The sequence below is a fragment of the Opisthocomus hoazin genome, chromosome 19, assembly GCF_030867145.1.
Source record: "Opisthocomus hoazin isolate bOpiHoa1 chromosome 19, bOpiHoa1.hap1, whole genome shotgun sequence".
NCBI lineage: Eukaryota > Metazoa > Chordata > Aves > Opisthocomiformes > Opisthocomidae > Opisthocomus > Opisthocomus hoazin.
Window position 1 is genome coordinate 8005284 of NC_134432.1, and position 27936 is coordinate 8033219.

At 47.2% G+C, this 27936-nt stretch overlaps 1 protein-coding gene across 13 annotated transcripts in view; it reads left to right on the top strand.

Moving 5' to 3' along the window:
- The window catches only part of CACNA1B (calcium voltage-gated channel subunit alpha1 B), a 311364-nt gene that overhangs the window by 104721 nt on the left and 178707 nt on the right, over positions 1-27936 (top strand). For all 13 annotated transcript variants that reach the window (XM_075439769.1, XM_075439758.1, XM_075439760.1 and 10 more), the window contains 3 exons: positions 4305-4396; positions 6467-6619; positions 10778-10965. In XM_075439769.1, the coding sequence (XP_075295884.1) occupies positions 4305-4396; positions 6467-6619; positions 10778-10965 (433 nt within the window). The remainder of the gene's footprint in view (positions 1-4304; positions 4397-6466; positions 6620-10777; positions 10966-27936) is intronic.

Sequence of the window (27936 nt, forward strand, 5' to 3'; positions counted from 1 at the left end):
TGGCCCAGGCTGCCCAGGGAGGCTGTGGAGTCTCCTTCTCTGGAGATATTCCAGACCCGCCTGGACGCGGTGCTGTGCAGCCTGCTCTGGGTGACCCTGCTTGGGCAGGGGGTTGGGCTGGGGGATCCCCAGAGGGCCCTGCCAACCCCTGCCATGCTGGGATTCTGTGATCTGGGGCTGAGCTTGAAGGAGTTTCAAGGTATTTTCTTTGGTTGGGGCTTCAGTCAGGAGATTTGTTACTGGGCAGCTCTGAGAAGTGCAGCGTTGTGCGACAGCGTGTGTCTTGCTGAACCAGTACACAGAAACCCCGAGGTCCGAGGTACTTTCAGAAATGGATTACTAATTATTTATGTTAGCATAACGTTCAGGAAAGGAACTTTCCCTTCATTCTTTGTTTCTTCTATACCCAAAGGAATAAGCTGCTTTTATAACTGACTCCAGGCTTTGCTAGAACAAAAGTTGCCAAGCGTTTCTCACAAATATGTCCTCTGTCTCTGGGAACAGATGTCAGTCAGAGCTGGTTAGTCGAGGAGTGAGACAGAACACAGCATTTTTAACCAAGCTATCATGAATGTGAGGAACGAGTGCCGTGGTCCTGAGCACTGGCTGGGCTGGCAGAGTGCATGCCCGGATCCTCCACGGCAGCACATGAGCAAGAAAGATTTGATGATGGGCTATCCTGCTCGTAAAGGAAAGGCAAATTACACGGACAGCTTAATGAGATTTTGTTGCACTCAAACTCTCGCAGTGCTATAAAGACACATCCTGAGCCTGTCACATCCCAGTGTTTCTGTACAACCAGTTAAGATACAAAAAGGGCTGCAGACCAAGCCATTTATCCTTCTTTGTGAGGTTATCCCCTAAAATCTTCTCTTTTGCTATTTTTTTACCTTTCACAGCTGATTTGCTCCTCCAGCACTGGCTCGCCTGTCACCTCTGCCTTGTTCCCAGCTGTTCGCTGTGCAGCCAGGGATGCGCTGGCAGGATGGTCAGGAAGCGCTCATCAGCTGGGTCCTTGGATCTCTCTATTTCTCCTATTTTTAATGATTATTGCTGACTTGTTCTGACCTAACTCACAGTGGCTTCTGCAAGCTTTCAGCTGGAGTGAGGGAAAAAGTAAAACAGAAAAATGGCACTTAGACAAATGCCGTGAAGTTAATTAAGGCCTTCCACTCACTGGGGCGTTTCTCTACACATGTCTGTGAGCAGTTTAGGGGACCGGACTGCTGAGCAGCTGTGAATTAGCTTTGGTTTTGTAGGGAGAAAAGGCACCATCTCTGCCGTGTCACGACTTCCCCCCCCTCCAAGCTGCTTTGCTGGGCTCCAGCTGCTGAAAGTTGCTGCTGGGGTCTTCCCTTGCAGTTTCTGGGCACCAGCTTTCTGTCAGTGGGTCTCGGACCAGTCAGACCCTGAGTGCCATGGCTTCTGGGATGGGCGCTGACCCCATAGCCCTGCTAGGAGCCACAGGTCCCTCTTTTTTCTCCCAGTTCCGCAGTTTGGGCGGCCTGCCTGGGGCCGCAGGGCCATGGATGTGAGCGCACGGCGTGAGTAGGCTCCAGCATCCAGCCCTCCCCGCTTCGACTGACGCAGGATGCTTGTGGGATGCCCACCCGGGTTTCCTCACCACCTACCTCAATTTACCTGAAAGGCTCAAATGTGGATTTTTAGACCTAGAGCTACCACCTCATCCCCTCAGTCTTCTGTTTCTATTGCCAAAAGTGGCTTTGTTTGGGATGCAGCTGTATTTTTGGTTTTTTATTTTTTTCTCTCTAGGCAAAATCTGGCTAGGGTTGTATTGTTTTTCAACAGTGCCTGATTCACGGGCAGACACAACAGTGACAGCTCAGCTGTACGGGCATGGATGGTTTGCACGGCTCAGCTGTGATTTGATAACGATCCGTGGACCAGCTCTCTAGCCATGGAGATGGTGGGCTGTAGGGTGCCCAGTGCCAGGTTAGCTGGGGGATCACAGTGTTGACCATGTGGGAATTAATTAATGATTAGAGGGTTTGACTGGCGCGAGGGGGTTGTTGCTGTAGTTTGAGCAGGGTGTTTTTAGCATCAAGCCCATTAGGAGAACAAGACTGGAATGGAAACTTTTGCTAGCATCATGAGACTAATTGATGATGTCCCCCATTCACTCCCATTTTCTCTTTGAATTCAGAAACAAAGTGATGAGCATATTGGGCACCCCTCCCCTCAGCTTGTACCAGGAACCCAGGCTCTGCTTAATGACAGCACAAATCCATCTTAGCTCACTAGAGACTAATTGTGCCGTTAGTAGCAACATCCAAGGTGGATGTTTAAGATTATCTTTTTGACTTGAAGTGTGTGGTGTTCCCAGACTGCAGAGGTTTATAAGTGAGCAATTAAGTTGTGAGGATGGAGGCAAGGGAGAAGAGGAATGAAATCATTGGCATGGGTGCAGAAGATTAAATTAGAAGTTTCTGCATGTGATGGTTCTTGGTTTAAATTGTCTGCTGTTGCTTATGCTCAAACTGCATTGATAGAGCTGATGTAATGTGAATTTTCTGGTCATGAAAATGTAGGAACAGGTGTCCTATAGAGTAGATACTCTGCTCTTCAGGTCCTGGCTTGCTGCTGCCTCTCTTGTCGTCCAGGATCTCAGCATGCTTTTTTCCTGATCTCCAGCACCTCCCGCGGATGGAGTCTGGCCCTTTCCGCACAGCAATGCTGATCCTGCTCTTCCCTGGCCCATGCTTGGCAGCAGTGTTAAGTCAGTCAGTAAGTCAAGGATGGGGTTTTTATCCAAGTGTAGCTGTGCTGTGAGTGCTCCCCACACAGCCATGTCCTCCGCTGCCGAGTTTGCCAGACATCCTGTGTAATACACATTACATAGTAAAACTGTATGTCTCGTTTTGAAAAACTCTACTTTTTCTTATATTTTTTTAATGATAGCTGGCCACGTTGCTGAATGGAGAAAAAGGGCTCCTGGGCAGACACAGATAAATCACAGGTGCACACCGTGGGTGCTCTGCACCCGTCAGAGCATCGCTGTGCTCCGGCATGGGACTCCTGCTGTGTCTGGGTGCTCAATCCCCAGGGGACTGCCTGGGATTCATGTCCCGCGTCTGGCAGCCGTGGCCTGTGGCAGCTCTGGACTCCCACTTTTCAGCCAGGTTTGCAGGTCCCTCTTGCTGCTGTAGCTCTTGGGGAAGGGTTGGCAAAGCGTCAGATTATGGTCAAGGTTGGGTCCCCACGGGCAGCGCTTCCAGCAGTGGTGGTTAACGAAGTGGTGGCGCGTTGTACCTTCAGTACCAGGTGGTTGGGGGCTCGCGGACCCCACTGGTGGACTGGTTGCTCAGCCACCTCCACCTTGGTAGAACAGCCTGGGGACCACCCTAGCACAAACTAATGGCGATTGCTTGTGCTCACTGTAAATGGTGCAGTCAGTGGGGAGCTGGTGAGGGGGTTTTTGCTCTGGACTGACTGCATGGTTGGCCTGTGTTAGGGGAGCCCTGTCTCAAACCAAGAGTATTTTTGTTGAAGCATTGTAGGAAGTGCTGCAGTAATGAATGGACGCAGTTTTGCTGTGCTCTCTGTGGGGTAGTGTGCCCTGCAGGGTCTTTGCTTGAGGAGCTTGCATCGTGGTGGCTTGTGGATACTGTGACAATATTTCTTCCTTTGCCATGTCCTAAAACAGTGAAGCCATTTCATTTTCTGTGCAGAGCACCTAAAATTTGAAGAATCATTCAGTTTGGGGGCTGTATTTCTTACCAGAGCTACTGCAGCGTGTCAGAGGACCTACTTGCACCCTGCTCTCTGGAGATTCTCCTCAAAGAAGGGTCCCTGAACAAAAATTAATTTTGCACACACGGAGTAAACTGTATAAGTAGAAACTGCTTCAGATATTAGGAAACACCAGACATCACTGCTTGAGAGACTTCTGAATTTATTATAGGGAAAACCTCTGGTAGGTAATTTCTAGCACAACCGAGGGGATTATTTCTCACTCACTGTCTTCTGAAAAATGATGTATACTTTCTTTTAAGTACAGGGTGCTGCATTTTTATGGCCAGAACCAGGTCTGTTCACTGTGTGTAAATGACCTCATAAGCCAGCAGATATTGCAGATTTTCTTATGGTCTGAGCCAGGCTCAGCAGTTCTGGAGAAGGGTGTGAACTGATGATTTTCAGTGGATGCAGTTTGCGATGTGATCGCAGCTTATAAAGTTTAAAGAAGTTTGAATATTTGCTGGTTTTACGCAACACTGATCCACGATTTGGAAAGAGGAACTTGCATTTCATCTCAATTTTTTCCCTCTCTCCCCTTTTACAATTAGGATTCTAGCGACTGCTGGGACTGATTTCGACCTGCGGACCCTGCGAGCCGTCCGAGTGTTACGACCCTTGAAGCTGGTGTCGGGAATCCCAAGTGAGTGTCACAGTAGCATCTTCTTTACAGCCAGAGGTGCTTTGTAGCTTTTGGGGTGTAACATGCTTTTCTAAGCAGTATTTTCTTCCCCTGCTTCTTTGCGGTCTGGGGCTCCTGCCTTTGCTAGGTTCTGATTTTCTGTCATCCCGTTTTGTGTACAGCCAGCTGACTTCAGCCCTGTGCTCCCAAATTTGCAGGTGGGCAGCAGGGATTCGTCCTGGGACTCTTTTGCCTTTGGCGTTGAATTAATTCTCTGGGGTGTGAAGACCCGAGATCTAAATTTCGCAGCTTTCAGGCCCCCAGCCCTGAGCTTGGGTCTTCTCACAATTTTTACCAGCTGAGCATCTTGCATGAGGGATATCACCCCTTTAATAACAGAAAAAACAAAGGGAAAGAGCAGACAGGATTTGATCTTGCCTACTAGGTGGGCAACTTCATATATTTTACATGCTAATATGACAGGTCTGAATGCTCTGGTGGGGAGCTGCATCGTGCCTTGCTGATGCCCCCAGACCACCAAAGTCCCCACACCGTTTCTTAAAGCCTTTTTATTTGTCGCTGTTCACAGTTGCTCTGCCCGCTAGCGGGGAATCCCTGTCAGGAGTGTATTTCATTTTTGAATGTGGAATAGAGAGATTTTTCCCTCTGGCAAGAGCCAGTGAAAGGGAACCGCTACTCTGTGGGATGCTCTGCTCTGCATTAATCCCTTGGCAGCCCCCTCTCCTCCGGGGCAGTGGGTTGGGGCATCAGCTCTGCCACCTCCCTAGCTGCTTCAGGGCTGCCATGTCGGTGCTGTAGAAATGCAGCAAGGGGTTTCGCTTTGCAACGACAGCACCAAAAGTTCCTGAAATCAGCATCCTTTCATGTGTGGGGCTTTAACCTGAATTCCCACGCAGGAGAGTCCTTGGCTAGATTGGGAAAGGTGTAATTTATTAACAGGATCTCTAATAAGGAGATGGTGCTGGCTATTTTTTCATGGATTTCTTGCCTGTGCAAGGCAATATGGTGTGGTGGTAGAGACAGTCTAAGGTTGTCAGAGAAGTAAGGTGGCGCTTTGAGGTGTCCCTGTGCTGGTGTGGGTTGCATGTTCCCCCCAGGAGGACGTGCTCTCCCACCTGGTGATGTGTCCTGGACCAGCACAATGTTTTCCTACAGAGCACTATTCGCTCTCATGTTCTTAGTGGTGCTGTGAAAGCTGTGTGCTGTGTTTTTTTCCTGTAGTAAAGGTACAACCTTGAGGTGCATTCGTACACAAGCATGGTACATGCTTTTCTTCTGCACTCTCAGTATTTTTCCCGTCTAACAGATCTTCATGCTTTTTTTTCTGCCTGCACCCGTATTGACCTCAGTAGTGCTGTACAAGGTGGCAAGACAGCAATGATCCTTCATTTCCTGTACCTTAGGACAGGTCACCAAGGTGGCTTTCAAATGCTGCTTATCGCTGAAGCTTTTTTGTTATGTGCATCTGTATGACGCTATCTGACACCTCCATCTCTCCAGCCTCTCTCGGCCTTATCTCATCTGGTTTTAATTGAAAACGAGTTTTAGTGAAAAAGCTGTGGACGGATAGCCCTGGAGACAGGGCTTTGTTTCTCCAGAAGTGGGGTGTGACAGGCATGGCAGCATCACGGCTGCTCTGTGTGTCCTGGAGGGAGAGGCAGCTCCTGTGCAGCTCAGCGTTCCCTGCCCGCCCCGGGACAGGGGGTACCACAGTAGAGCCCAGCTCTGCTGCTGCATCCGCGCTGATGCGGGACCTGCCTTAACGACCCGGTCCAGCTCCAGGTTGAGTCTCGGGGACTCCACCGACTTCAGGAAAACTAATTTTTACGTCTTTGAAGCTTAAGAGACCTTTGAATCTGTGATCTGAAGAAAAGGGGTCAGAAAATGATAACTCTCCTGATTGTCTCTCTTGTGTCTTGAGTGCATTATGGCTGTAGCATCTTTTTTATAGCAGCATGGTTTGGTATTGCCTTAACTTTCCCTTAGACAGCCCCTCCCCTCCCCTGCCCCCACCCCCGAGCCCTTGCTTTCCTTCACTCACTGATTATGTGTGTTTCCTTGTCCCCACAGGCTTGCAGGTTGTTCTCAAGTCCATCATGAAGGCAATGGTGCCCTTGCTTCAGATTGGGCTGCTCCTCTTCTTCGCCATCGTGATGTTTGCCATCATTGGGCTGGAGTTTTACATGGGGAAGTTTCATAAAACCTGCTTCTCTAACGAGACAGGTGAGCTTTGGGCTTCGCTCCCCTTCCAGCGTATCATCATGATGCTTCAAGTCCCCTTCATCTCATCGGGATGCTTTTATCCTTCCCTTGTGTTGCTTTTCTATTTTGCTCTTCCACGTTCACTGCATTCTCTCCCTCTTTACCCATCTACTCTAAGAGTTGACAGGCTTTTGTGCTCACCAGACATGGAGTGGGACGGATTCTCCTCTCTTACACCACCACACCACCCTTGATGATAGTGGGTTGCTCTCAGTCTACACAAGAGTGAGATGAAGGTGCTTAAGGACTTGTCTCATGGGAGAATGTTTTTTACAGTAGAAATACAGAACCAAGATCCTGATATTCCAGCTAGTTGAAGGGTTTTTTATTGGTTGTTTTGGGTTTTTTTTTGATTCATTGGTATCTGTTTACATTTTCATGGGGTTTAGCCCTCTGAACAACTGCTGAACACTGCATTGCCTTGCAAGGTTTCTGGGGCAAGTTGTGTAGGTATGAGAAAACTTCCTTGTGAAATAGTAAGATTGGAAAGACTGAGAGGAACTGGAAAAAAAAAAAAAGACAATAGATGGAAGGCAAGGAGCCCTTTGGAGAAAGGATAAAAATGTCCTTCAAAGAGAGCAGAGCAAGGGAAATTGGGCACTGCAGAGTCAGTGACGTGTCTGCCTGTGAATGAGTGATGAACCTCAGAAGATGGAGGCGGTGAGGAGTAATGCCCAGAGACCCTCAGCTGGGACTGGCTGCCATGTCAAAGCCAGCTGCTTGTCCATGGCTCAGAACCTATTCCAAATAAATTGGCTGGGATTTTTTTTTCCCCATGTAATTTTCTAATACTCCTTTATAGCAGTGCTAATATATGTCGGTTATCTGTGCTATCCACAGACGAAAATATTGTTCTTGTCTCCAGAAGATTACAATTTAAGGTACAATTGACTGTCTTTAAAACACAGTCTTGTATTTTCAGTGATTATCACTAATAGGTCTTAATATTGATTTATTTATATGCATTCAAATGGTAATAAAACAACGTCCCTGCCAAATCTCTGGGCATCCTTCACAGCGCTTTCTAACAACATGGAAACAGTTTAATACATTCAGCGTGCTCAGAGCTTTGCAGTTGCAGGGTGAAATTGCTTTCTTGCTCCTGTTCCTATGTAATGTTAGAAAAACAAAACACAACTTGTAAAGGACAGTCAGGTGTTGAGTGAAGCACGACGATTCCTGGAAGGAATGAATTTTTGGACCTGATTTGTAGGAGAGGAGAATCTTTTTGCGAGGTGTGTGTGTGTGTGTTCAGACCAGGCAGAACAGGTTTCAGCCCGCTGCAAGGTCTCTGGGGCTACCACAGCAATTACAGAGGAATAACAACAACGCTGACAGCACGGGTGTGTGGGGAGCAGCCGCGTTTCTGGGTGAGACGGCAGCGAGAAAGCAGTTATGAGCACGTTTGCATTTTCCAGGAGCGTTTTCAGGTCTGTTAAACTGCAACCAAGATGGGTGTTTTTTGCATCCTTTGTTTGCAGGTAGCAGCTGCAGGCTGAGCTCCGAGGCTCTCTTGCTACTGGGCTGACTTGAGCCAGTGGGCTAAAGAGGGATTTTTTTTTTGTTTTTCCCTCCTCCCCCCAGAAGCTAGTTAATGTAAAAGGGGAAAAATAAACCCCAAAGCTGTTTGTGTTCTCTGCAGACAGCGCTCTGACATCGCTGATGACTGAGAGATCTCTCTGCCAGGCTTGGGGACTGAGAGCAGATTTTTGTCACGTGTAACGTCGTGTGTGACTCTTGCTCGCTGGGTGGCTCCCAGCTAGGAATTGAGAGCGCGGCCAAAAAACGCTGTGTGTGACATATCTCCGCACCGCGGCACCTGGCAGCTCGGTGAGAGGACACGGCGTGGCCGGGCGCAGCTCTCCCCAGATCCGCTTGCCGGGCGGTGGGGGAAGGCGCCTGCGTTTACAGGCACCGGGCTGCTGCTTGTCCCAAGGGCTAACGGGCTGGCTGTCAGCTGGGTTACAGGGATCGATCCCACCCACTTGGCGGGAAATGGCACGATGGTGTTTCTGGAAAGGCGGAGAGCGGTGAGGTTTCCTGGCGCTGCGGTCTCTTGCGAGTGGAGCAGCAGAGCATCCCACAAAGCCATCAGCCGAGCCTTTTAAAACCTAAGTGCTCTTCGTCTCCAACGAGGTGCATTAACAAGCCCAGGCCTGATACCGCGGGCTCGGCAGGCTGGCTTGAGTGTGGAAATGTGAACCTCGCTAAAGAGATGCCCCTGTCAGAGCGCAGCACGTTGGAGGGGGAGCTCGTGCTGGTTTCTGTTCCAAACCCCCAAGGCGAGCAAACTCCCGGGATTTTTCCTGGAATCAGGAGCCGCAGGAGAGGTACCAGCTGTTACTTCAGCACGTGGTGGACGGACCCGAGTAGAGGTGTCACCAGCGAATGCTGCTATAGCCCTGCTAATCCAGTGGCCCTGAGTAGGTCAGTCATAAACTGCAACACAGAGAGATGCTGGGAGCCACAGTACAGCAACAGGGTTATTCGAGGCCTTTGCCACTCAGCCTGACAGGCTGTTCTGAGCTAGTGGAAACATTTATTTTAATTAAATATGGGTAAAAATTAATGGCAGTGCATGATCCAGTGGATGCCAGACTTGTTTTCCTCTCCCTGTGTTCTCCTTGCTGTCCTGTTCTGCTGACACAGGGTTATTTTTAAGCAGCCACCCTCTGCAGCTGACCCTGCCCAAGAGCCCTGACGCTGCTCCAGGAGAGGAGGGCGTCATATTCGTTTCCCATTTTTCCTTGAGATTCCCCTTTTCTCTGTCTTCCCCACCCATGGGAGTAGTGACAAGTTCTGGCCTCTTTTTTTAAACGGGAAGAAAAACCCCAGACCTTCGTAGCAGACGTGCATTGCATTTTTGGAGCATTACCTGGCAACAGAAGGCCAAACAGAGATGAAACTGGATTTTCTTCTAAGGCACACTCATAGACCATGAGCCAGATTTGCTGTTTTCTTTTTGCAGGCTTGTCTCGCTAAGCCCTGGTGAAAGCCTGTGGTGACCCATCTGGGAGCTGGAGAGAGATGCCCTGCACTAAGGTGTTGAACCAACAGGACAACACGTCACACGCACACATACAGCTACAACCTGCAGCCACAGTGGCAATCCTGTTCTCCTGCAGGCTTTGCTCTGTGGAATGATTATTCCTAATTATTGTTAGTGGTGATCTCGTTTTCCCACTGGTGAATTTGATTTTGTGCAGTTTGCTGCTCCATTACCATAACGTGTCACTTTTAAAACCTTTTAATATTTCCCGAATTGCATCTCTGTGTAAATAGGAATATTATTTAGTATATTTTTTTACTTTGAAAACCCAGGACTTTAGTTTTCCAAACTGCTCTCTATTGGTGCTCGCAACATCTCTAGAGGGCTGCAGCACTTCAGATTTCACAGTTGGCCCTGGAAGATGCTGACCACCCTTCTGGCCGTCCCTTGTGGTCCTTAATGATAAGAGGCTTATCCTCCTTTGCCTTCTCTGCCTCTGAAATGAAGCTCTGCAGAGAAGCTCCACGTACTACCTCTGCTCCACTGCATTGCCCTTTGAGGCTGACCCCTGAAGCTTACAGCGGGGCTGGAGATCTTGGTCCACCTCGCAGGCTGCTGTGGTGGTACCGCCTTGTGACATAGCAAGGGGCTCCTTGTGCAGCTGTGGCCTAACATCTGTATCTGGACAACTTTGGGGTTAAGCAGCTCTTGCTTAAGCCACTGGCAAAGAACCTGCCCTTTTGCTTTAATGTTGTAGTGCCAATATTTAGCACTTCTCTATGCTGTATGAGGGTGTATCATTGGCTCACGGTGTTTGAAGTATGCACCGTTCCAAAGCTCTTGCTTTTACTGCACTGTAGTTTTGTTTGTGGCATTTTTCATGTATGGCATCGCTGAACACTATAAATTATAGGCACTTGAGGAATGGCTCTGCTCCACCCTGCCACTAAACCATCTCTTGTCACATAGCACTACCTAAGCGCTTACATGGTCTTTTACATGCCCATAGTGGCACAAGGAAGCCTGAAATGTAAATTACGTTCATGCAGTGGTGCAAGCAGGATGCGGCAGCACCAGCTGCTCGACTGGTTTCAGTCGGTAACTTTTCTCCCCACTGTTCTTCTCTGCAGGTGATGAGGTGGGAGATTTTCCTTGCGGAGAGGAGCCTCCTGCCAGGCAGTGTGAGAGTGGGACCACCTGCAGGGAGTACTGGCAAGGGCCCAACTACGGCATCACCAACTTTGACAATATCCTCTTTGCTGTGCTCACCGTCTTCCAGTGCATCACCATGGAGGGATGGACAGACATCCTCTACAATGTGAGTCCGCTGATGGGGCTGTAGGACTCCTGGGTTGCTGTTATGCGTTGCCTTAGTTTGCAAAAGGTTGTTCTGGAAAAAAAAGTGATTTAGTTTGTGTGTTTTTCCCCTGTTGATTAGCACCTCACCCTGCTTTTTAGGAGGATGGTCCCTATTTTCTTGAGGGTTGTTCTGCAGGTCCTGTAAGAGCCTTTGAACCACTATCATGGCCTGCAGTGGTTTGCGGCTACAGACTTTCTTACCTGCAATATGATGTCTTGTGTCAGTGTGGTGTTGCTACGTGTGAGGACTTGTGTGTGTCATTCCAAGATGCTGGTGTGCTCTGCTGTAGGATGGGTGGCTGAGTAGGAGCCTGTTCACACAATGTCCCATAGAAAATCAGCTACCAAATTGCACGATACAGAGTGGCAAAACCAGTGACTCGTTAATATTTTGTACCTAGAGGATTCCTCTCTTGACTGGGTTTAGCCTTTGTGACCAGACTTGTAATCTACATCAGTGAACAGCATCAGCTGGATGCTAGCACCCCGATCCAGTTTTAGCAACTCCAATACCATTTTACAACAGTCACCTTCACACCTGGCATGACTCTGTTGGCTGTAGAGAAGACAGACCAGGCTGAATTTCTCCTTGCTAGGGTCTTTGCTGGCTGGGCCTCCTGCCAGCCAGGACCATGACTGTCGCAGCCACTGAAGGTCAAAACCTCTTGGTTAGTTTTACTATTTCCAATTTTACACAGAGTAGGGCAACCTCACCCAACTAGCAAGAACTGAATGACTCCACTGTCTTTGAGGTAATGCTCTCGTTTGTGTCTGTAATTTACACTCACTCTTTTGAGGTGTCCTATCTTGAGAGGCAAGTGCCTAACCCTTGCTAACAGGCTGGGAATAGAGCCCTGCAGCTGGTTTCCAGTATCTGTATCGTATTTCCTTGCAAAGCGTGACAGCTGCTCTTCGGGAGCTGTAAGGGACCTTTGTATCTGTTGCAGACCTGTTCTCCCCAGCTTTGTCATTTGCTTAGATCTTCACATGTTTCTACAGCAGGTGTAAAGTGCTGTGTTGGGGTCTGGAGGATGGTCCAGCTGTTTTGTATTTCCATTTTCTGTGGTAGTAAATGGCTTGATCAAGTACAGGGGCAGGGAGGAGAGAGCGAGTCATGATGACTAGCAACGTATGGCTACACTGGCTGCTGCTTTCCATTGACTTCAGAAGGAAGGACAATCTGACAGCCACACATAGATGATCTGAATTATCCCATGCTGTCCTAGCCAGAAGTGCCAATGTGGAAAAATAATTAATATTGTCTCCAGACCATTTCACTGGCCAGTAGGACCACAAAGTGTTCGGTCTGCTTCATTATAGATTCTAGAGCCATGCTGGGCTCTTCTGCAGACCTTCCACTGAGGGTTTCTGTAGCAACAGGAAACTATTATTAATATCAACCACAGTAAATTGCAAGGTACAATTCTGCTGTGTTTGAAGCCAATATATCTCATTTATTACCTGCTCCATTCATCGCTCAGTTCCTCCATTTCTTCCCGGTCTCTGCCCACTTAGAGCGATCTCCAGAAGGGCCCATGTCCTTGCTGCATGCCCTCCCCTTGCCCTGAAACTTTGTCACACAACCTATTTGTCCCATTCAACAATCCCACTACTTCTTTCTAGTGCCAACTCTTGTAAGAAAAGCCCATTAGCATCCTGGCTGGAATTGATTAATCAATGTGTGGTGTATTAGGTCATCTTCTCCCAAACAGCCTTTTGTACCGCATGCAAAAAACAGAGCTTACTATTGGGGTATTGATTTCAGGGGTTGCTTTGAAAACTATTATAGTAGCATTCTAGATATCCATTAATCTAACTGGAAGCGGATGCCTGCACGAGATACAGCTGTTTTGTATAGTGTCTAGTCTTGTCTGAGACCCAGCTTAGGTTTTAATGCTTGGGGGGGTTCAAGTCTCTGACAGACATGAGGGTCTCTGGGCAGTCTGCTTGTTGGGTGGAGGGTGAGCGTTGTGTGTCGTGCCACAGGACCGCTCGGCAGATGGTGTTTGTGTAACTGCTGCCAGCAGCTACCTCTGTCCCCCCTCCCTGGGCCCTGCCCTGTATGCCGTGTCACCCCCTCCCTGCGCTGCCCTGCTTGTTGAGGAGCTGGCTGTGCTTTTGCAGGTTAGTAGCTGAGAAAAGATGTGGGTGGAGCAGATTGACTCTGTGCAGCCCTTAACTTTTTCACAGCTGCAGTCATCTGCTGTTTTCTGGCTGCCTGGCTTTCAGCTCGGTTTCTTCTGTGCCTACTCTAAGTTCATCAAACTTAAAAATGAAACAAAAGCCCAAACCGTGCTGCAGCAATGACTGAAAATGCAGCATGGTGGGTGTTTGTGGATGGACTTATTAGACTGTCTAGAGGTAGCAGCAATGAAACCAGTCCGTCCACCCAGCACCAGTCGGTTCAGCAAATGCACATTAATGCTGCCTGAATCAGCTGGATCCCGACTGGACCCATACTGGGTTGATATGGGAGGAAGCTGGAAGATGTTGCCTCTTGCATCCAGAACTTGAACAGTGGGGTAAGCGAACACGTGCCAGGGTCATTCTTGGTTTGTGGAGGATGGGAAGCAAGCCAGCATGTTTAGGCTCAGACAACAGGTGAGTGTCAGAGGTTATTACTTGTTCAGGGAGCTTTGATTCACCATTTGGGTTCTCCACTGTTGAGGAGAATGTTTTTGGCCAGGAAAATTTTGCAGTGGTGGAGCTAGTTTCCCTGCCAGCCCCAGCCTCTGGTCTCCTCAAGGAAACCAGCATTCCCCTGATGCAGGATACTCATCAGATCTGAGCTGTGAACTTGCTTTCAATGTTTTGCTTAATTAAGATTTGCAAAAGGCTGTGGGACCACAAGAGGCAAGACGTAGTCTATGTAAACTGTGATTATGCATTAGTAAGAAAAAAGGCTGATGCTTTTTCTCCCACTAACTAACTCAAAAGCAGGGAAGGCTGCTGTTCCTCAGGCGTAGCAGAGCCCTTCCTTCACCCTTCCCTTTCTGTGTCCACTGCCACATGTTGGGCTTGGTTGGGGCGGGTTTGTTGATGGTCCAAACCCTCTCCCTTCCTGCTGTTAAAACAGACAGCCCCACATGGGTTCCGTTCTTAGGGCTGAAATCCCTTTGATGCCGGGCAGTCTAGGACTGAGACCCATTACGGGGAAGTTGAGGTTACAGACTGCTTCCTTAATAGACCATTCATTTCCTTCTGGAAAATGGTGATTGATTGATTGCCCTGCATCATTAGGGCTATGTTATTGCTCTTCTTTTCCTGCTACTACATTTGTTGCAGGGTGTTCAGAAGAGTGAGGTTTTTTAATTTGCAGTGGTGTTGGTTGGGGTCAGTCACAATGTGAGACATGCTTTACCAGTTCAGCATCAATTTAACCGAGGGAGAGAGCTGGCTCTGTGCTGAAAGCAGCTTTGAGACTGAAAAGTCGGTCTGTGGTGGCATCAGGCAAGCTGCAGGGTTTGGTGTAGACTGATGTTCAGGGAAGAGGGAGCTTGGGCTGGAGTTTGATAGTTTGGCTAAGGTCCTTCCAAAGAAAGAGCTTTGTAATGAAGGGTTATTTCGTCATTTCCGAAGGACTGAGATGACTTTCTATGTGGTCCAGACGCAGCCTGCCTACAGAGTCAGAGAAAAATAGCATCAAAGGCTAGGCTTTGCAGTAAGTAATCTACCCTGCAAATACTCAGTCCTTCTCTTGGGATAAAATGAGGAATTGGGAGGGCAGGGCAAATGCAAGTTCAAAAATCTCAGCCCAGTTTTTCCTTGCTGATCCACTATTTATACTAGCACAGAGTTTCATTTTAATTAGGGCCAATGAAAGCTTTCTAGCAAGACTTTATCTGGAAGGCGATTTATGCTTGCAGCAAAAAGACTGAATCATCAGTCGGGTGAAATGCTTTAATAATCAGCTGGGGAAAACTCCTTCCTGAATCAGCAGTGCAATTGCTCCCAACAAGCACTTCTGTGAGCTGCAGGTTGGTCAGCTATGGCTTGTTTCTACTCAAAAAGGTCCACTGAGCAACAGGTGATTTAGGAAAGTTGCTGTGTCCTGAGGACAGGCAAGCACCTTTTCTCCAGCAAATGAAGTATTCTCACCTCCTGCTAATTCAGGACTTCAGTGTGATCTGGGAATGCATTAAAATAGAATAACTAAATGATTTTCCTCGGTGTGGGAAGACTCGGCATCACAATCTGGTGTTGTGAACAGTTCTTCCGTCTAATTCAGTGCAGACAGATCAGAGATCCTTGAAGTACAGGCAGAGCATCTTCCGGACCATGAAATCGGGGGGAAACCTACCTAGAGCACCAGCTCACTGTGGGCAGCAATGCTGCTCAAGTACAACACACCCTAGAGTAGCAAACCCAACTTCTTTTTCCAGAGCTGGGACTAGTTTAGTGCCAGGGTGGTCCAGCGACTGGAGTTGGTCCTCTCGGCTATATGGACCAGCCCCTACTCCGGGCTGATGCAGCTATTCTGGGTCCTAGTTCTGTGGTGCTGACGCAGGCTCTGCTCTGGGCTCTGTTGCTCAGGGTAGGCGCTTTCTGCGGTAAACAGTGTTCACCCAGAGCATCAAGCTGGGGGCGGTGTGACACAGCAAGGGTTGCTGTGTCCGCTTTGCCTGTGCCTGGGGGAGCCATTAGTGAGGTAAATGGTAACTGGTGATCGGATTATCACTTGGGAGCATTATGTAAATTTATTCATTAGTTTCCATAGAGTATTTTCATACGCTGTCTTACCATGCCGCACTTGTTATCATGCTTTAAGTGTAGCTGTCTGACAAGAACCAGGGGCTGCTGGAGCCTGAGGATGTTAGCGTTACTGAGAGAGAACATTCCCAGTGATGGCCTCCAAGTTCTTGGCAAAAACAAGGTGCACAGTCTGGGTAAAGAACACTGAGGCTGAGTACTGGGGACAAAGAGGTTGGAGGAAACAATGCGGATATTCAGCAAGAGAAACTGTGGTCTCCTGGGATATGAGTCCTGATCTTCCTCCAAATCTAGCTTTCAAACTAAACAATGGTAATTTAGATCATCTTGTTTACATGCTTGGCATTTCTGAATGACAGTGATTCATCGATTGCATATTGCTAATATAGGCTATTTGGAGGGGTAAAACTTTTTAAAGAAGCAATAGTATAATTCCTGGTTTCCCCTTCTATAGCAGTAATTCTCCGTTTTTCCCATGCAAGAACCTTATTGTCCACTGTGAAACACTCTCCTGCCTTCGATCCTGGCTGCCATGGGAAGCTCGCCTTGTTATAAAGTGACAGAAGCCTGAAAAGTCTTGTCCCTGTCCATGAATTCCCCAATTAAAACATTTTTTTTTACTACGCTAAGTAGAAGCGTTCATTACAAAGCCTGTAACCAGAGAAGAGACACACTGCTAGCCTTCAGTGAGACAACTAGAGCAGCCCTAGCACTAGCTGTGGTTAGCCTGGAGCACAATGCTTCCCGTTGTATGCTCAGTGGATTAGGAAGGTTTCTGAGCTCCTTGTTGTGGTCATTACGCAGCCAGCACTATTTGAGCTAGCTGGTCTGTACCCCTCCATGAGATGTCGTTATGCCTTTGCAGTGGAGGTGCATGATGAGCTTCCAAGGAGCTGAGGAGTGCGGTTTGTGGTCCCAGTTCTCCTACAGAAAATCATGGGTCAAACCTGATTCATCTGAAGTTGACAGAAGTCTTGATGTTGACTTTCAAAGGGCTGGGTTTTCACCTTTTATCTTTTCTCTACAGGAGTTCAAAGCTACATGGTGGAATTTGCTTTGCAAAATAGGGACTCCTTGCAGGAAAGGAGAAATGTCAAAGTGTACACTCACCCTCTTTTGATCTTAATGGCAAGAGATTTTCATGTTTCTTCTATTTTCTACTGACAAATATTAGTGTCCAGTGGGTATTTAAAGACTGTTGACTGGGCCCAACCTAATATGCTTGTAAGTAGGAATGAACAGTTCAAATAAAATGTAAGCCTACCCTAAATTGGATCCAGACTAGAACTTTACCCTCACTGAAATCAGAATAGCTTATGATTCACTTGGTATTTTTCATTCCCTGTTGCGTCTTTGAATTTCTTGATTTCTATAAAGAGACAGAAATGGAAGGCTGCGATACAATTGTTATTCCATTTCCAGCACAACCCAGAGATGGTTTCGTTGGTGGGATGGTGGATGTGTTGGGACTTGTAGGGGCAGAAGAGTATCTGTTTGATCCAGTTGTTTGGAGACCTCACGTATGCCTTTCTGAGGGCATTTATCTATAAAGAACGAACCATTGACACTAAGTCTTCATCAGTTACAACTGTGAGTTGAGGAATCAAAGGCGATGTTCCTCAGGAGGAATTTGGATGTGACTAGCACTGGCTGCCTGGACCATGAGAAGGTTTCCTGTGTAAAATCCTCCAGGAAGGCGGAGGAAGGGTGCAGATGAATATGCAGCAGAAAGAAGGGAGATAAATAACATAGAGCAGCATACTCGCATCTCAGAGACTTGGACTAAGGTTCCTCTTGGCTTGCTGTTGGCTTGTGAGATTCCTACTGGGCTCAGAGTCCCTATATTTTCATGCACCTCTTAAACCTGTCAGTTGAGGATTAAAGGTGACTTAAGTGGCTTTTTGCTGGCCCTTTGCTCATGATTATGGTTTCCTGTGAGGTTATGCACTTGGCTTTTCTAATGTGTGACTGTCACGCCTACTTTAGTGTAACAGCAAATGCAATAGCAGAACCTGTGGGATTCTCTGAAGGTGGCTTTGAAATTGCTCTTCTCCCCTTATACACCTAATGTGCTGTTCTCTGCTGTCTCTTAAAAGTGACCTGAAGCCAGTCCACTTAAGCACAAATCCATAATTGCTGGATACTGAGATGGATGAAAACAAATCAGGTTTTGTTTACGGTGGTATTTGTGTGTCCTGGGACTGGCAGCATGCGGTGCTTGTGGCTGAGGGGGTTCATGGTGGGCTCAGTCTCCTACGATTACTCTTTGTGCACGTGTGTATGTGTATCCGCTCTGCTTGTTGTGAATTAACACATTGAGGAACAAAACCGTTTAGCCAGAAAAAGCGTGAGCAGACAGGAAAAGGGAGAAAAAAATGGCTGAAGTGCTTTCCTTACATTATGTTAACAGGCAGAATAAGCACAGGGAAAGGTTTGGTTTTGCCACTCTGAAGCACACAACACATTTGTGATATTGTTCTTTCTTTTACACTGCATTCTCTGTTGTCCAAGGGACAAGCTTTGTTCCAGTTAAGACATGGGGTGTCAGGATTCAGGGTTGGAAGAGAGCAGTACAAGCAAAACAGACTAGGGGACTGATGCCACACTTGGCATTAACAGCCAAGAGCAGCATGAGAACAAGGGTGCTCTGCTTTCTCTTAGGCTTTCTGATATTGTGTTACATGAGCTGAAATGCTCCCTGGGAACACAGCGTGTGGCCAGGTCCTCAAGATTTACCTGAGTCTTCAAAGATGTGGACATAGCCTTGTTGGAGATCTAATAATGCAACGCACTGTGCGAAGTGAGCAGAAAACAGATGAAAAATAATAATGGTAAAGCAAGCAGTGCTCAGAGGGGTGTGAAGAAATGCGCCACCGCAGTCTCATCTGTAGCAAGGAGCTTGTTCTGACTTCTCAGGTTTTTGGAAAATCTCAGACCCAAGAGAACACAGCATCTGCCGAACAGCTGGGTTATGTACATAGTGCAAAATTTCCCATAGCTCTGTCTGGGGGGACAGATTGCCCTTGGGACCTGGTGTTCACCAGTCCTGAACTTTTCTTGTCACTGTGCACTTGCTCTTGAAATGCACTGAGTGCCTAGGGAGGTGCCTGGGACCAGGCGCTGTGTTACCGAGCCAGCAGTGCACGTGTAACGTGCTGGAGTCAGGCACTTGCAATGGAGACAGGGGCTGAGCTCCTCTGCCGTGCTGAAGTACCTCATGGATGTAATCATGCTGTTTTTCTCCCTACAGCTTCATAAAGAAGAGAAACTCCCCTAACGTTGTGTTAAATTGCATTCACTATCAGGGTTGGATGATTTTAATGTGCTAATAAGAATCAGACATCTTCCACGTGCATGCAAAAGTGATAGATAATTCCCAGCCTCTTGCTGTGGCTGTGGGGCTAGCGTGGATTTCTTGTGTTTATCACCAATCACTTGCAGGAAAGCAGGGCAGCAACAGCAGGATTAGGAGCAAGCAGCCGACAGCCTGGCAGCAGCTTTGAGCGCTGGATCGATGTAGTAGTGAGTAGCTGGGGCAGAAGAATGGAAAAGCCTAGACTGTGGGTTGGTGCTCGTGCAGAACCAGTGCTAGCAGTCTGCAGAAGGCAAGGGATTGGCTTAGGGAAGACCAAGCCCTGGTAAGAAAAGCACAGATCAGCCAACCTATTAACTTCAGCACAAAACCATGCTGGAAGTTCTGGCTGCAGCCTTGCCATGTGTGAAACCCATTCCGACAGAGATAGTCTGCATGTGGCCTGTGCGTTTCCCATGTCCCATTTATACCCCTTCTGAGGTCTTGGATGGGTTGATGCATAGACCTTCTTCCAGCTGGTTATAGAGGTGTGGGTTTCACTCATGTTTCCTGCTGGTTTTAGGCCTGTTCCGTCCCATTATATTGTTATGTGTTTAGCTTGAGTGGCAGGGAGGATTATTATCACTATGTAGAAAAATGAGTCTTTTAAAATCAGTGTTCCCTCATTTAGATTATCATTATCACTTGTGTGTGACAATCATCCAGCCTTCAGCATCTTTCTCATGTTTCAAAAATTCTTGTATAAACAGAATCACCTACCACCTGTGCCCTGCTGTAAACCTAGTGGCATAAAAATAACCAGACTTCTCCGTGCCTCAAAACCCTCCCTAGAGCTCCATGTCCAAAGTGTCCTAAGCACCTTACTCTTCAGCAAAAGGTGGACCAGGTTTCTCATCTCCTGTTTCCCCAGAGAGAAGCCTCACACCAGGCTGTGGAGTAACATATTTGGTACTAATGAGACCTTGTCAGATATCTATAATATAGCAGCATAATAAATTGGTGTGCTCATCAACAGACTTGTAGTTCAGCTGCAAAATCCCTTGGAGATGACTGAACAAGCAGCAGAAGTTTCCCCTGCCTATCTGAGTTGCTCTGCTGGCCCCTGTGAGAACAAAGCATGTGGTGAATGGAGGAATCTGTACAACTGTTGGATCCTGTGTGAAATGATGAGCTCTCAATACAACAATACCAGTCAAAATTCTGCCTTGGCTGATACCAATTTATTCATGCTTTCCTCCTGGATTTTGAAGGGTCACGGGGTCTGTTTGCCATAGGGTTGGACTCCCAGGTCTTTTAGGGATGCGGTGTTACTGGATGGCATGCTTTGTGTACTTCCTCCTCTGGAAGGTTTTGCAGAAATCCGAAGATCTTGTAAGAGAAAATGTGGAGCATGTCTAAGGCTGAGATGACTTTAAAATATTTAGATGCCAGGATGGGTGAGATGCATGCTTCTGACCATGCCTGGATCTCCACCCGTCTGGAAACGCAGACTGTCTGACCCTGTGCGTTCTCTCTAAGGCTGAAAGGATTGGGGCATTTCAGCCCCGATTCAGCAAATCACCCTGTTCAGAAAAGCACTTGAACAAATGTGTAAAGCTGAGCAAGAGTTTAAGTGCCTCGCTGAATCTTCTACATTTTATTTAGTATTTCAGTGAAGGTATATTCAAAATGAGTGTGGGGTGACCACCTCCAGATTTAACAGGAGATATTTAAGATATACAGCAGTAGAGTGACATATATCATACAAACATAAAGAGCCCCTTCAACAGAGCAATTGCTCTCTGAAAAGAAATGAAAATCTTTCCAAACTACAGCTTAATCATCAGTGCTTGCCAAGAAGTGAAAACTCCAGCTGAAGAAATTCGCTTGCAGCTTGACAACGTTACAGAATTGAGGGTACAAGCAGCTCTCTTACACGACCAACAATTGCTTTCCTACACAGGATGAAAAAGGCAGCTGCATGCTTTCAGCAGTATGCCGCTCTGCTTATGCCCTGACTGCTACATCTGCGGTTGGAGCGGGAGAGAGTATCAGAAAGCTTCTAAGAAAACCAAAAGTGAAGACTTTATTGGTGCTTGTAGTTCTTGCAGCAACCCAAAACACCTGCAGCTAGGTTCTCTGGCAGAAGAGGCTGGCTGTGCGTGAGCTCTGGGACAAAGTCTTTGATCTTTGGTCTATAGACCATGTGCCCTGGGGTGCAGGAGAGGAACGAAGGCAGGCTGCTGTAATGGGTAGAATATTGGGGTATCGGGGTGGTGGTGTGTCTGGATGACTTCATGGTGGGATGGGCAGGATGCCCAGTGTGTGGGTGCAAGGCAGCTCAGCGGGGTGCTGGGCTTAGGGAATTCCACAGATGGGTGCTATCAGGGCTGTTTTCTGTGTTGTGTTGGCAGTAGAGAAGACAGGGAACAGTCAGTAGAGGTCATCTGTAGTTGATCTGTTGGCGTATGTCATGAGGGTGCTACAACAGCGGGCAAGTTCAAGCTGCTCCTTGGCAGAAGGTGCCATTGTTCTCCTTTGCCTGCACTGGTGACATTTAAGCCTCCTTCTTTTCATAGAGTTGTGGAATGGTTTGGGTTGGAAGGGACCTTTAAAGATCATCTAGACCAATCCCCCACAATGAGCCGAGACATCTTCAACTCAGGTTGCTCAGAGCCCCGTCCAGCCTGACCTTGAATGTTTCCAGGGATGTGGTATCTACATTCTGTCTGGGCAACCTGTTGTTTTTCCTCCAAGAGATAACATTCTCAGCGCTAAAGAGACTTTTAAATAGGAAATTTTTAATCTAGATGTTTTTTTTCCAGCAATATTTTCATATGCTTGTGTTCCTCATGCCAAAATCCAACAATGCTTTGTGAATCCCTTGCAGAAGGAAAACTACCTAGTAACCGTGGACAGCGGGATAATTGCTGCTGAAACAAGACATCCTCTAGATCAAAGTCACCTTGCCTAGTCTCCAGATTGAAAAGTCCCGCGAAAGTGAGCAAGTTCACCTGCATGGGTTTGTGGCCATGTAAGAGCTCAGGAGAAGGCCCAAGCAGCTGGAGAACTTGCACTGGCTGTCATGGTGGAAGCACCAGTTGTCATTTAGCTGGATTAAAAATATTTGCTCATTTGTTTTGGAACAGGAAAGCAGGTAAATTTGGAGAAGTCATCCTGCGCAGAGCTTGCAGTGCTGCAGCAATGCTGGCAGCAGCCATCCAGCTCGCTGGCCAGAGGTCAGCTCCTCGCAGGGCCGGGCAGTTAGATATAATTACCGGCACAGACCGCGGTGTGGTGGAACCTTCCGGCAGCGGAGGCCAGCGCTTGCACAGCTGCTCCCTGTGCCGTGGGAGGATGCCAAGAGAAAAAAGTGGATAGTTGCCATTTTTTTGCAGCAGATGTTTCCTAAGCTAGTCAGGTGTAATTTGAAGCATTTGAAACTGTGTTTCAGTAACAGTTGTCACCTGCTCATCAACACAACAAAATAAAAACCAGATATATCTGCTTATTTTAGGATTAGTTTATTTACTAACATGGTCTGTGGCAAAATCTTCTGCTGTTCAGCAGTGTCCTTCCCAGCGAAGACTCTTGGAATACTAAGAGCAGCTCTGGGCCATCTTCCTAATTTTCTGCAGACTTAATGAATTTACAAAGTAGTAAATATTTTGACACTTAAATCTGGAATTTCACAGATAATTTTCATTCAAAGTTGGAACAATTTGGCAAAGTTTGTGGTGAAGAAAAATAGTATTTTTTTTTCCTTTGGCAGACAGTCCTTTTCTATTTCAAATGTCTTCATAAAACCTTGTGAAACATCTTCAGAGCTGAAAGGATCTTGACCAACTGTTTTTTGTTTTGTCTGAAGCGGGGAAATGGTAGTGATAAAATAGCTTTGGACTCTTGTCCTGAGAAATAGGGTTTGCATTGACAAAGGACTGTTGGACTCTGGGGCTTTTGCAGTCTGCGTGACTGAGCTCTCAGCTCCAGCCAGTTCTGTGAGTGGTAGATGCATCTACAAGGTTCTTTTCTGCTTATAATTGACTAGGGGAGAAGCTGTACTGCTGGAGGTAGTCTCATTAGAAGACAAAATGAGAAGGTGGCCTAACCTAAATAGATCGATACGCTGCACAATCCCAATCTTCTGCTGAAGAATGCATGCATCTAATAGGCTATTGGTATAATTTTATCCAATGGACTCCATACTTTTATTTAAGCAGTTTTCTGCTCTTGAAAATTTCTTGGGAACCTTTTGCCAACCGTGTTCGGAGGGAAAAGTGGTACTCGAGGTGTCTAAGCTTTATTCATTAGGGAAGAATGTAGATCTGCATTTAAGATGATGAGGAAGCCTGCACATTATTCTTAGGACTGTCATTATCTGCAATGATTTTGAGCATTGATCCACAATTTGCTATGTTCAAAGTCAGAAAAATATGGAGTATTGGATTGTTGCAGGGTTCTGGGAACCGGCCCCTGTGACTAGCTCTGTCTTGCTGACTTAGGGGCTTCAGGCCACAGGGGCTGCTGACTGGGAGGAAAAGTTTATTCTCCATCTACTCACCAGACCAACAAAACTTAAGCTTTCGTTTGAATGCATCCTTATCCTTATGTAAATATTGCACATATCTGTGAACAACCAGACTGCACAGAGTTCTAAATATGTGTGTATACATCTGCGTGTGTATTCCTCCCTCCTTACAACTTTAGAAGTACATTTGGGGACAGCTTTGGCTGTTCAGTGAAAGATAGCAGATACCTGAAGCCTTGCTGGTTGGCTTTGCAGTATAAGAAAACACACCATGAGAGCACTGAATTTATTCTAAGTGTAACTTGACTGACACTTCAGTCTTCTCAAGCAATGAATGACATTGATCACTGTTTTTGAAGGAGTGACCATCCTCAAACTCTGCACAACCCAACCCCAACAGCCTCTGCTAAGCTTGTGTGGGCTCTTGGCAGTGCTCTCTCCCCCTTCTCAGAAACCAGGACTCGGCTGTCTGCGCAGAGAAAGAAACTTGAGGATAACTGTGAGGTACCTGCAGTGTTGGTTTGAATCCTGGAGTATCTTGGGATTTTGCTGGATGAATTGGCTGCCCCGTTAGCATGTCAGTTTGTCACATTTAGGTGAAGCTATTTGAATTAGTTGCTCTTACTAGCTATTTGGCTTTTAGATTTATGATGAATATTGAATGCAGGTAGGGAACATTTGCTATTTGTTAGACGTTGATTTGGTGGGTATTGGGGTAAATGGGTCTGTCTTGGTGCAGATGTTTTGTGGCACTGCTGGGTGGACTGGGCTGAGCGCTGTGGTCATCTGCAAGGCAGTGCCTTGGTCCTGTCACAGCTAAAGACTCCTGGCCAAGCAAAAGGTCTTGAGGTTGCAGGGAGCCCACAAGCTACGTTTGGGTACCTCTGGTTACAGCTTTGGTCTTTCTGGCCTCTGTGCACTTGTCACTCTGTTAACGTGCAGTGTGGCCTTGCAGAAGCTGGTCATGTTTGTAAGATGCATGTTCCAAACAGCTTCTGGGCTGCAGCTGCCCGGCGGGGTTTGCAGGGTGGTCGGTTCTGTACGTCCCCTGTAGCTCTGACCTTCCTTGTCATGAACATGCATTACCTGTTTCCAATAGGACGCAGACCAAGTTTACATTCATAATTAAAGTCCACAACTGTTTAAAAATAAATGAAAAGGAGAGGAGCGATTACAAAAATCCCAATTAAAAAGATAGAGTCCCTCGGCCAGCCTGTAATTTTTGACAGTGAAAGAGCTCTCACAGTGCCAGGCAGGTATGCTCATGAATAAAGCAGCAGAGTGAGTCCACACTAGCAAGGGAAAGAATGAATTTTTTATCAAGAAATCCTGTTAGCATATTTACGTATTGATTTATTGGTGCCGTGAGCCTTCAGATCAAGGCATAAAACATCAGCAGTTTTACTTGTTCAGTCCCCCAGCTCTGTAAGGCTGGAGAAGGGGAGAAACAAAGAGAAGGATTTAGCTTCTAGTTAAACTTGGCTGCGTTAACATTGTTGCTGCATGTGACTATATTTAAAACATGTTCATACACCGCTAGCAGTATTGTAGCAAAATTGAAATGTTGCCAGCTTCTATGATTTTACGGAGAGTCTTCTGGTATTCGGGTTGCTTTTATGCATCTGGATGGTTTCTTCTGAAAACCCAGCTTCTGGATTTACGTGCTCGAGAGAATTATAGCTACTTTCCTCTCATTTGGGACTTCCTAATTCTTGTAATTGGAAAGAAAAGCTAAATCCTAAAATATATAAAAAACAAAGGGCTGATTATCTGTGTGTGTTTGTTTATTTTTCCTTTTTAATCTTTGATTAAAACCAACCTCTTCTGCTTGAGGCTTCTGCCTGGATTTCCTGCCCCGCAGAAACTGTTGGGAGCTTTGTCTTCTCATCTGGTGGTGTGAAGATATCTCCTGAGCTGCCTTTATCTCTCCGTTTTGACTGCCTGCTATGTGAAAGGGATTTCTCTTTCTGGAACAGGGGATGTGCATCATTCTGGTTTGTGGTGGGGGTCGATGTACTTCACCTTACGCTTAGGGCAGCTGTACGTCCCCTGGGGAAGCGTGAGGCACGTGTATCATGCTTGTTGCCCGAGTCTTGTGTGTTTGATTTCCAGACGTGCTGTGGTTGTTGTTCTGGGACCTCTGGGTACCAGGGCAGCCCCACACGAGCAGGTGGAGAGAGGCTGGATGGAAGCAGCATGGCCGTGTCAAGGGCAGAGGATGATAACCAGCCCCATGGAGAAGCAGGAAGGGCTGTGTTACCTTCTCTGCAGAGCACTGGCTCTGTCTGGAAAACAATAGTTTCTCTGGCAGAACATCCTACTGCACGGCGCGGATGGGCATCGCTGCCTGATGCGAAGGCATGGGCCAGGTAGGACTGCTGCAGCGTTTCCTGCTTGAGGTATGTTTAGAAGCTGCGGGGGGGAAGAACCTTTCCCAGTTATTGTGGCTGGTGTGATGATAATGGCTGTGAGAGTAAGACAGTGGCTTCTGAGAATACAAAGTGATAAATGAATGCAAATGAAGTTATGCTTTCTAGGTGGTTTTCTGAAATATAACGTACCCCTCTTGCCACCTGCTCAGGTATGAGTTTTTGCTGCATTGAATACAACTGTACTGTGGCTGCTGCCCTTCGCATTCTCCTGCCCTGGGCAGGCTCTTGCATAGCTTCCACCAACACCACCAAAGGGGTGCTTTATCTTTAGCACCCCAGGCTTCTTACAGATTTGGCTGGGCTCTTGGTCCAAGGGGATAACAGCTAATGCCAGGCCTGGTGTCTCACCCCTTATCCATAGCTGGTGCTGCCATGGCTTTTAAAGTCCACAGTAGAGGCTGGCTGTGTGTGGTCTCATGCCAGGAGTAGTTTGGTTTTTGTTTGCAGGATGTGAAATATTCTGGATTTGGTTTTTATCCTGGTAGTGAACAGCTCTGTGTTCTGCTCCTCTAAACAGTAAGTGGCTGTGGGGCTGGATGCAAGTGACCTTCCTTTTGGGGACAGAAGGTTTATCTTTATTTCAAAACAGCATCGATTTTAGTGTCATGAGACTCAAAGGATTTTCAGATATTTTTCATCTGATGCCCAGCTGGGAACCACCAGTTATGGGTGGATCCGAGGAGCAGCCTGGGGAATTTGAGCAAGGTGGATTGCTATTACAGCAGTGAAGTGGACTGACCTCGGTCCTGAGGGTAAAAGAAAGGAAGAGTGGAATAACTCAAAGATCTTCTATAAAGAGAGAGAAACACCTATTTGAGTGTAAATGTGCCAGGAGTTTAGAGGACCTCTTCCCAGAGAGTTCAGTTTGAGCAGGCATTGTACTCAGGACTTGGTTGCCTTTAGTCAAGGTTTGATGTGAAAAAGAGTGTGGAGGACATTGGGCTCTCTGAACGCTTTTCTTACAACTGCTGGCCCTCAAGACGACAACCCCATCCCAAAGGGCCCCCAGAAAACACATCCTCCGCTACAAAATGCTTTCTGGTGTCCAAACTGCACTTGGGACCCACCATAAAGGCACAGGAGGCATGATTATAATGTGCTTTAGGACATCCTCCAATCTTGAGTTGTTAGCTGGACCTCAGATGGACCTTAGGGTTTCCTGAGATCCTGTCCATCCCATGGCCACATGTGGAACCCTCCAGCTAAGGAGTTTGCCTCAAAGCACGTGTAAGCAGACAAACCCACAAGATGCAGTGTTTAAGCCTGACTCCAAATTTCTGTGCAGGTGGCTGGGCTGGGGCTCTTTTCTTTTAATTCACCCCCTCTGCATACAAGAGCACCTGTTTGGAATGATCTGAACCCACTGATTCCAAAATGGAGGGATGCTCAAGGGGTGTATCTGAACTCCAATCCGACCCTGTCTCGCTGTATGTTCAGGAGTGTGATGTGGGCTGACCACTAATTTCATTAACTAACCCATTTTAGTTTTATTCTTCACACAGGTGAGCACACCAGGCAGGTGCTCTGTCATCTCACTTCCCTGGGTGGTACAACCCCTGAGCATCAATTGGAAATGCACCTCTCTGCCAATTTAATTTTGCTCAGAAGGGTCAATCTCCAGCACTCCTCCACCCCCGGCTGTCGTGTCCCTGCAGAGCTGAACACCAGATGCTCTCTGCAAATGGACTGTAATATCAGAAAGTCAGTAACCAAAGTTATTGGACTGACTTTGTGCCAAGACTGTATTTAAACTGGAACCGGGGGGGTTGAAAAAAGAGGCTGTTTTGCAGATTCTAGTATTTTGTATAAGCCAGCACACTGGGTAAGGACTTCTCAGGCTGGTCTGATCGGAAATGTGGAAGCATCTCTCCTTTCACCTGACTCTGACCCAGTTTCACTTTCTGTAAAGCTGGGGATAGCAATAGAGACCTCCTCAGTGCAGGGCTTCGTGGTGTTTCTGGGAGAAAA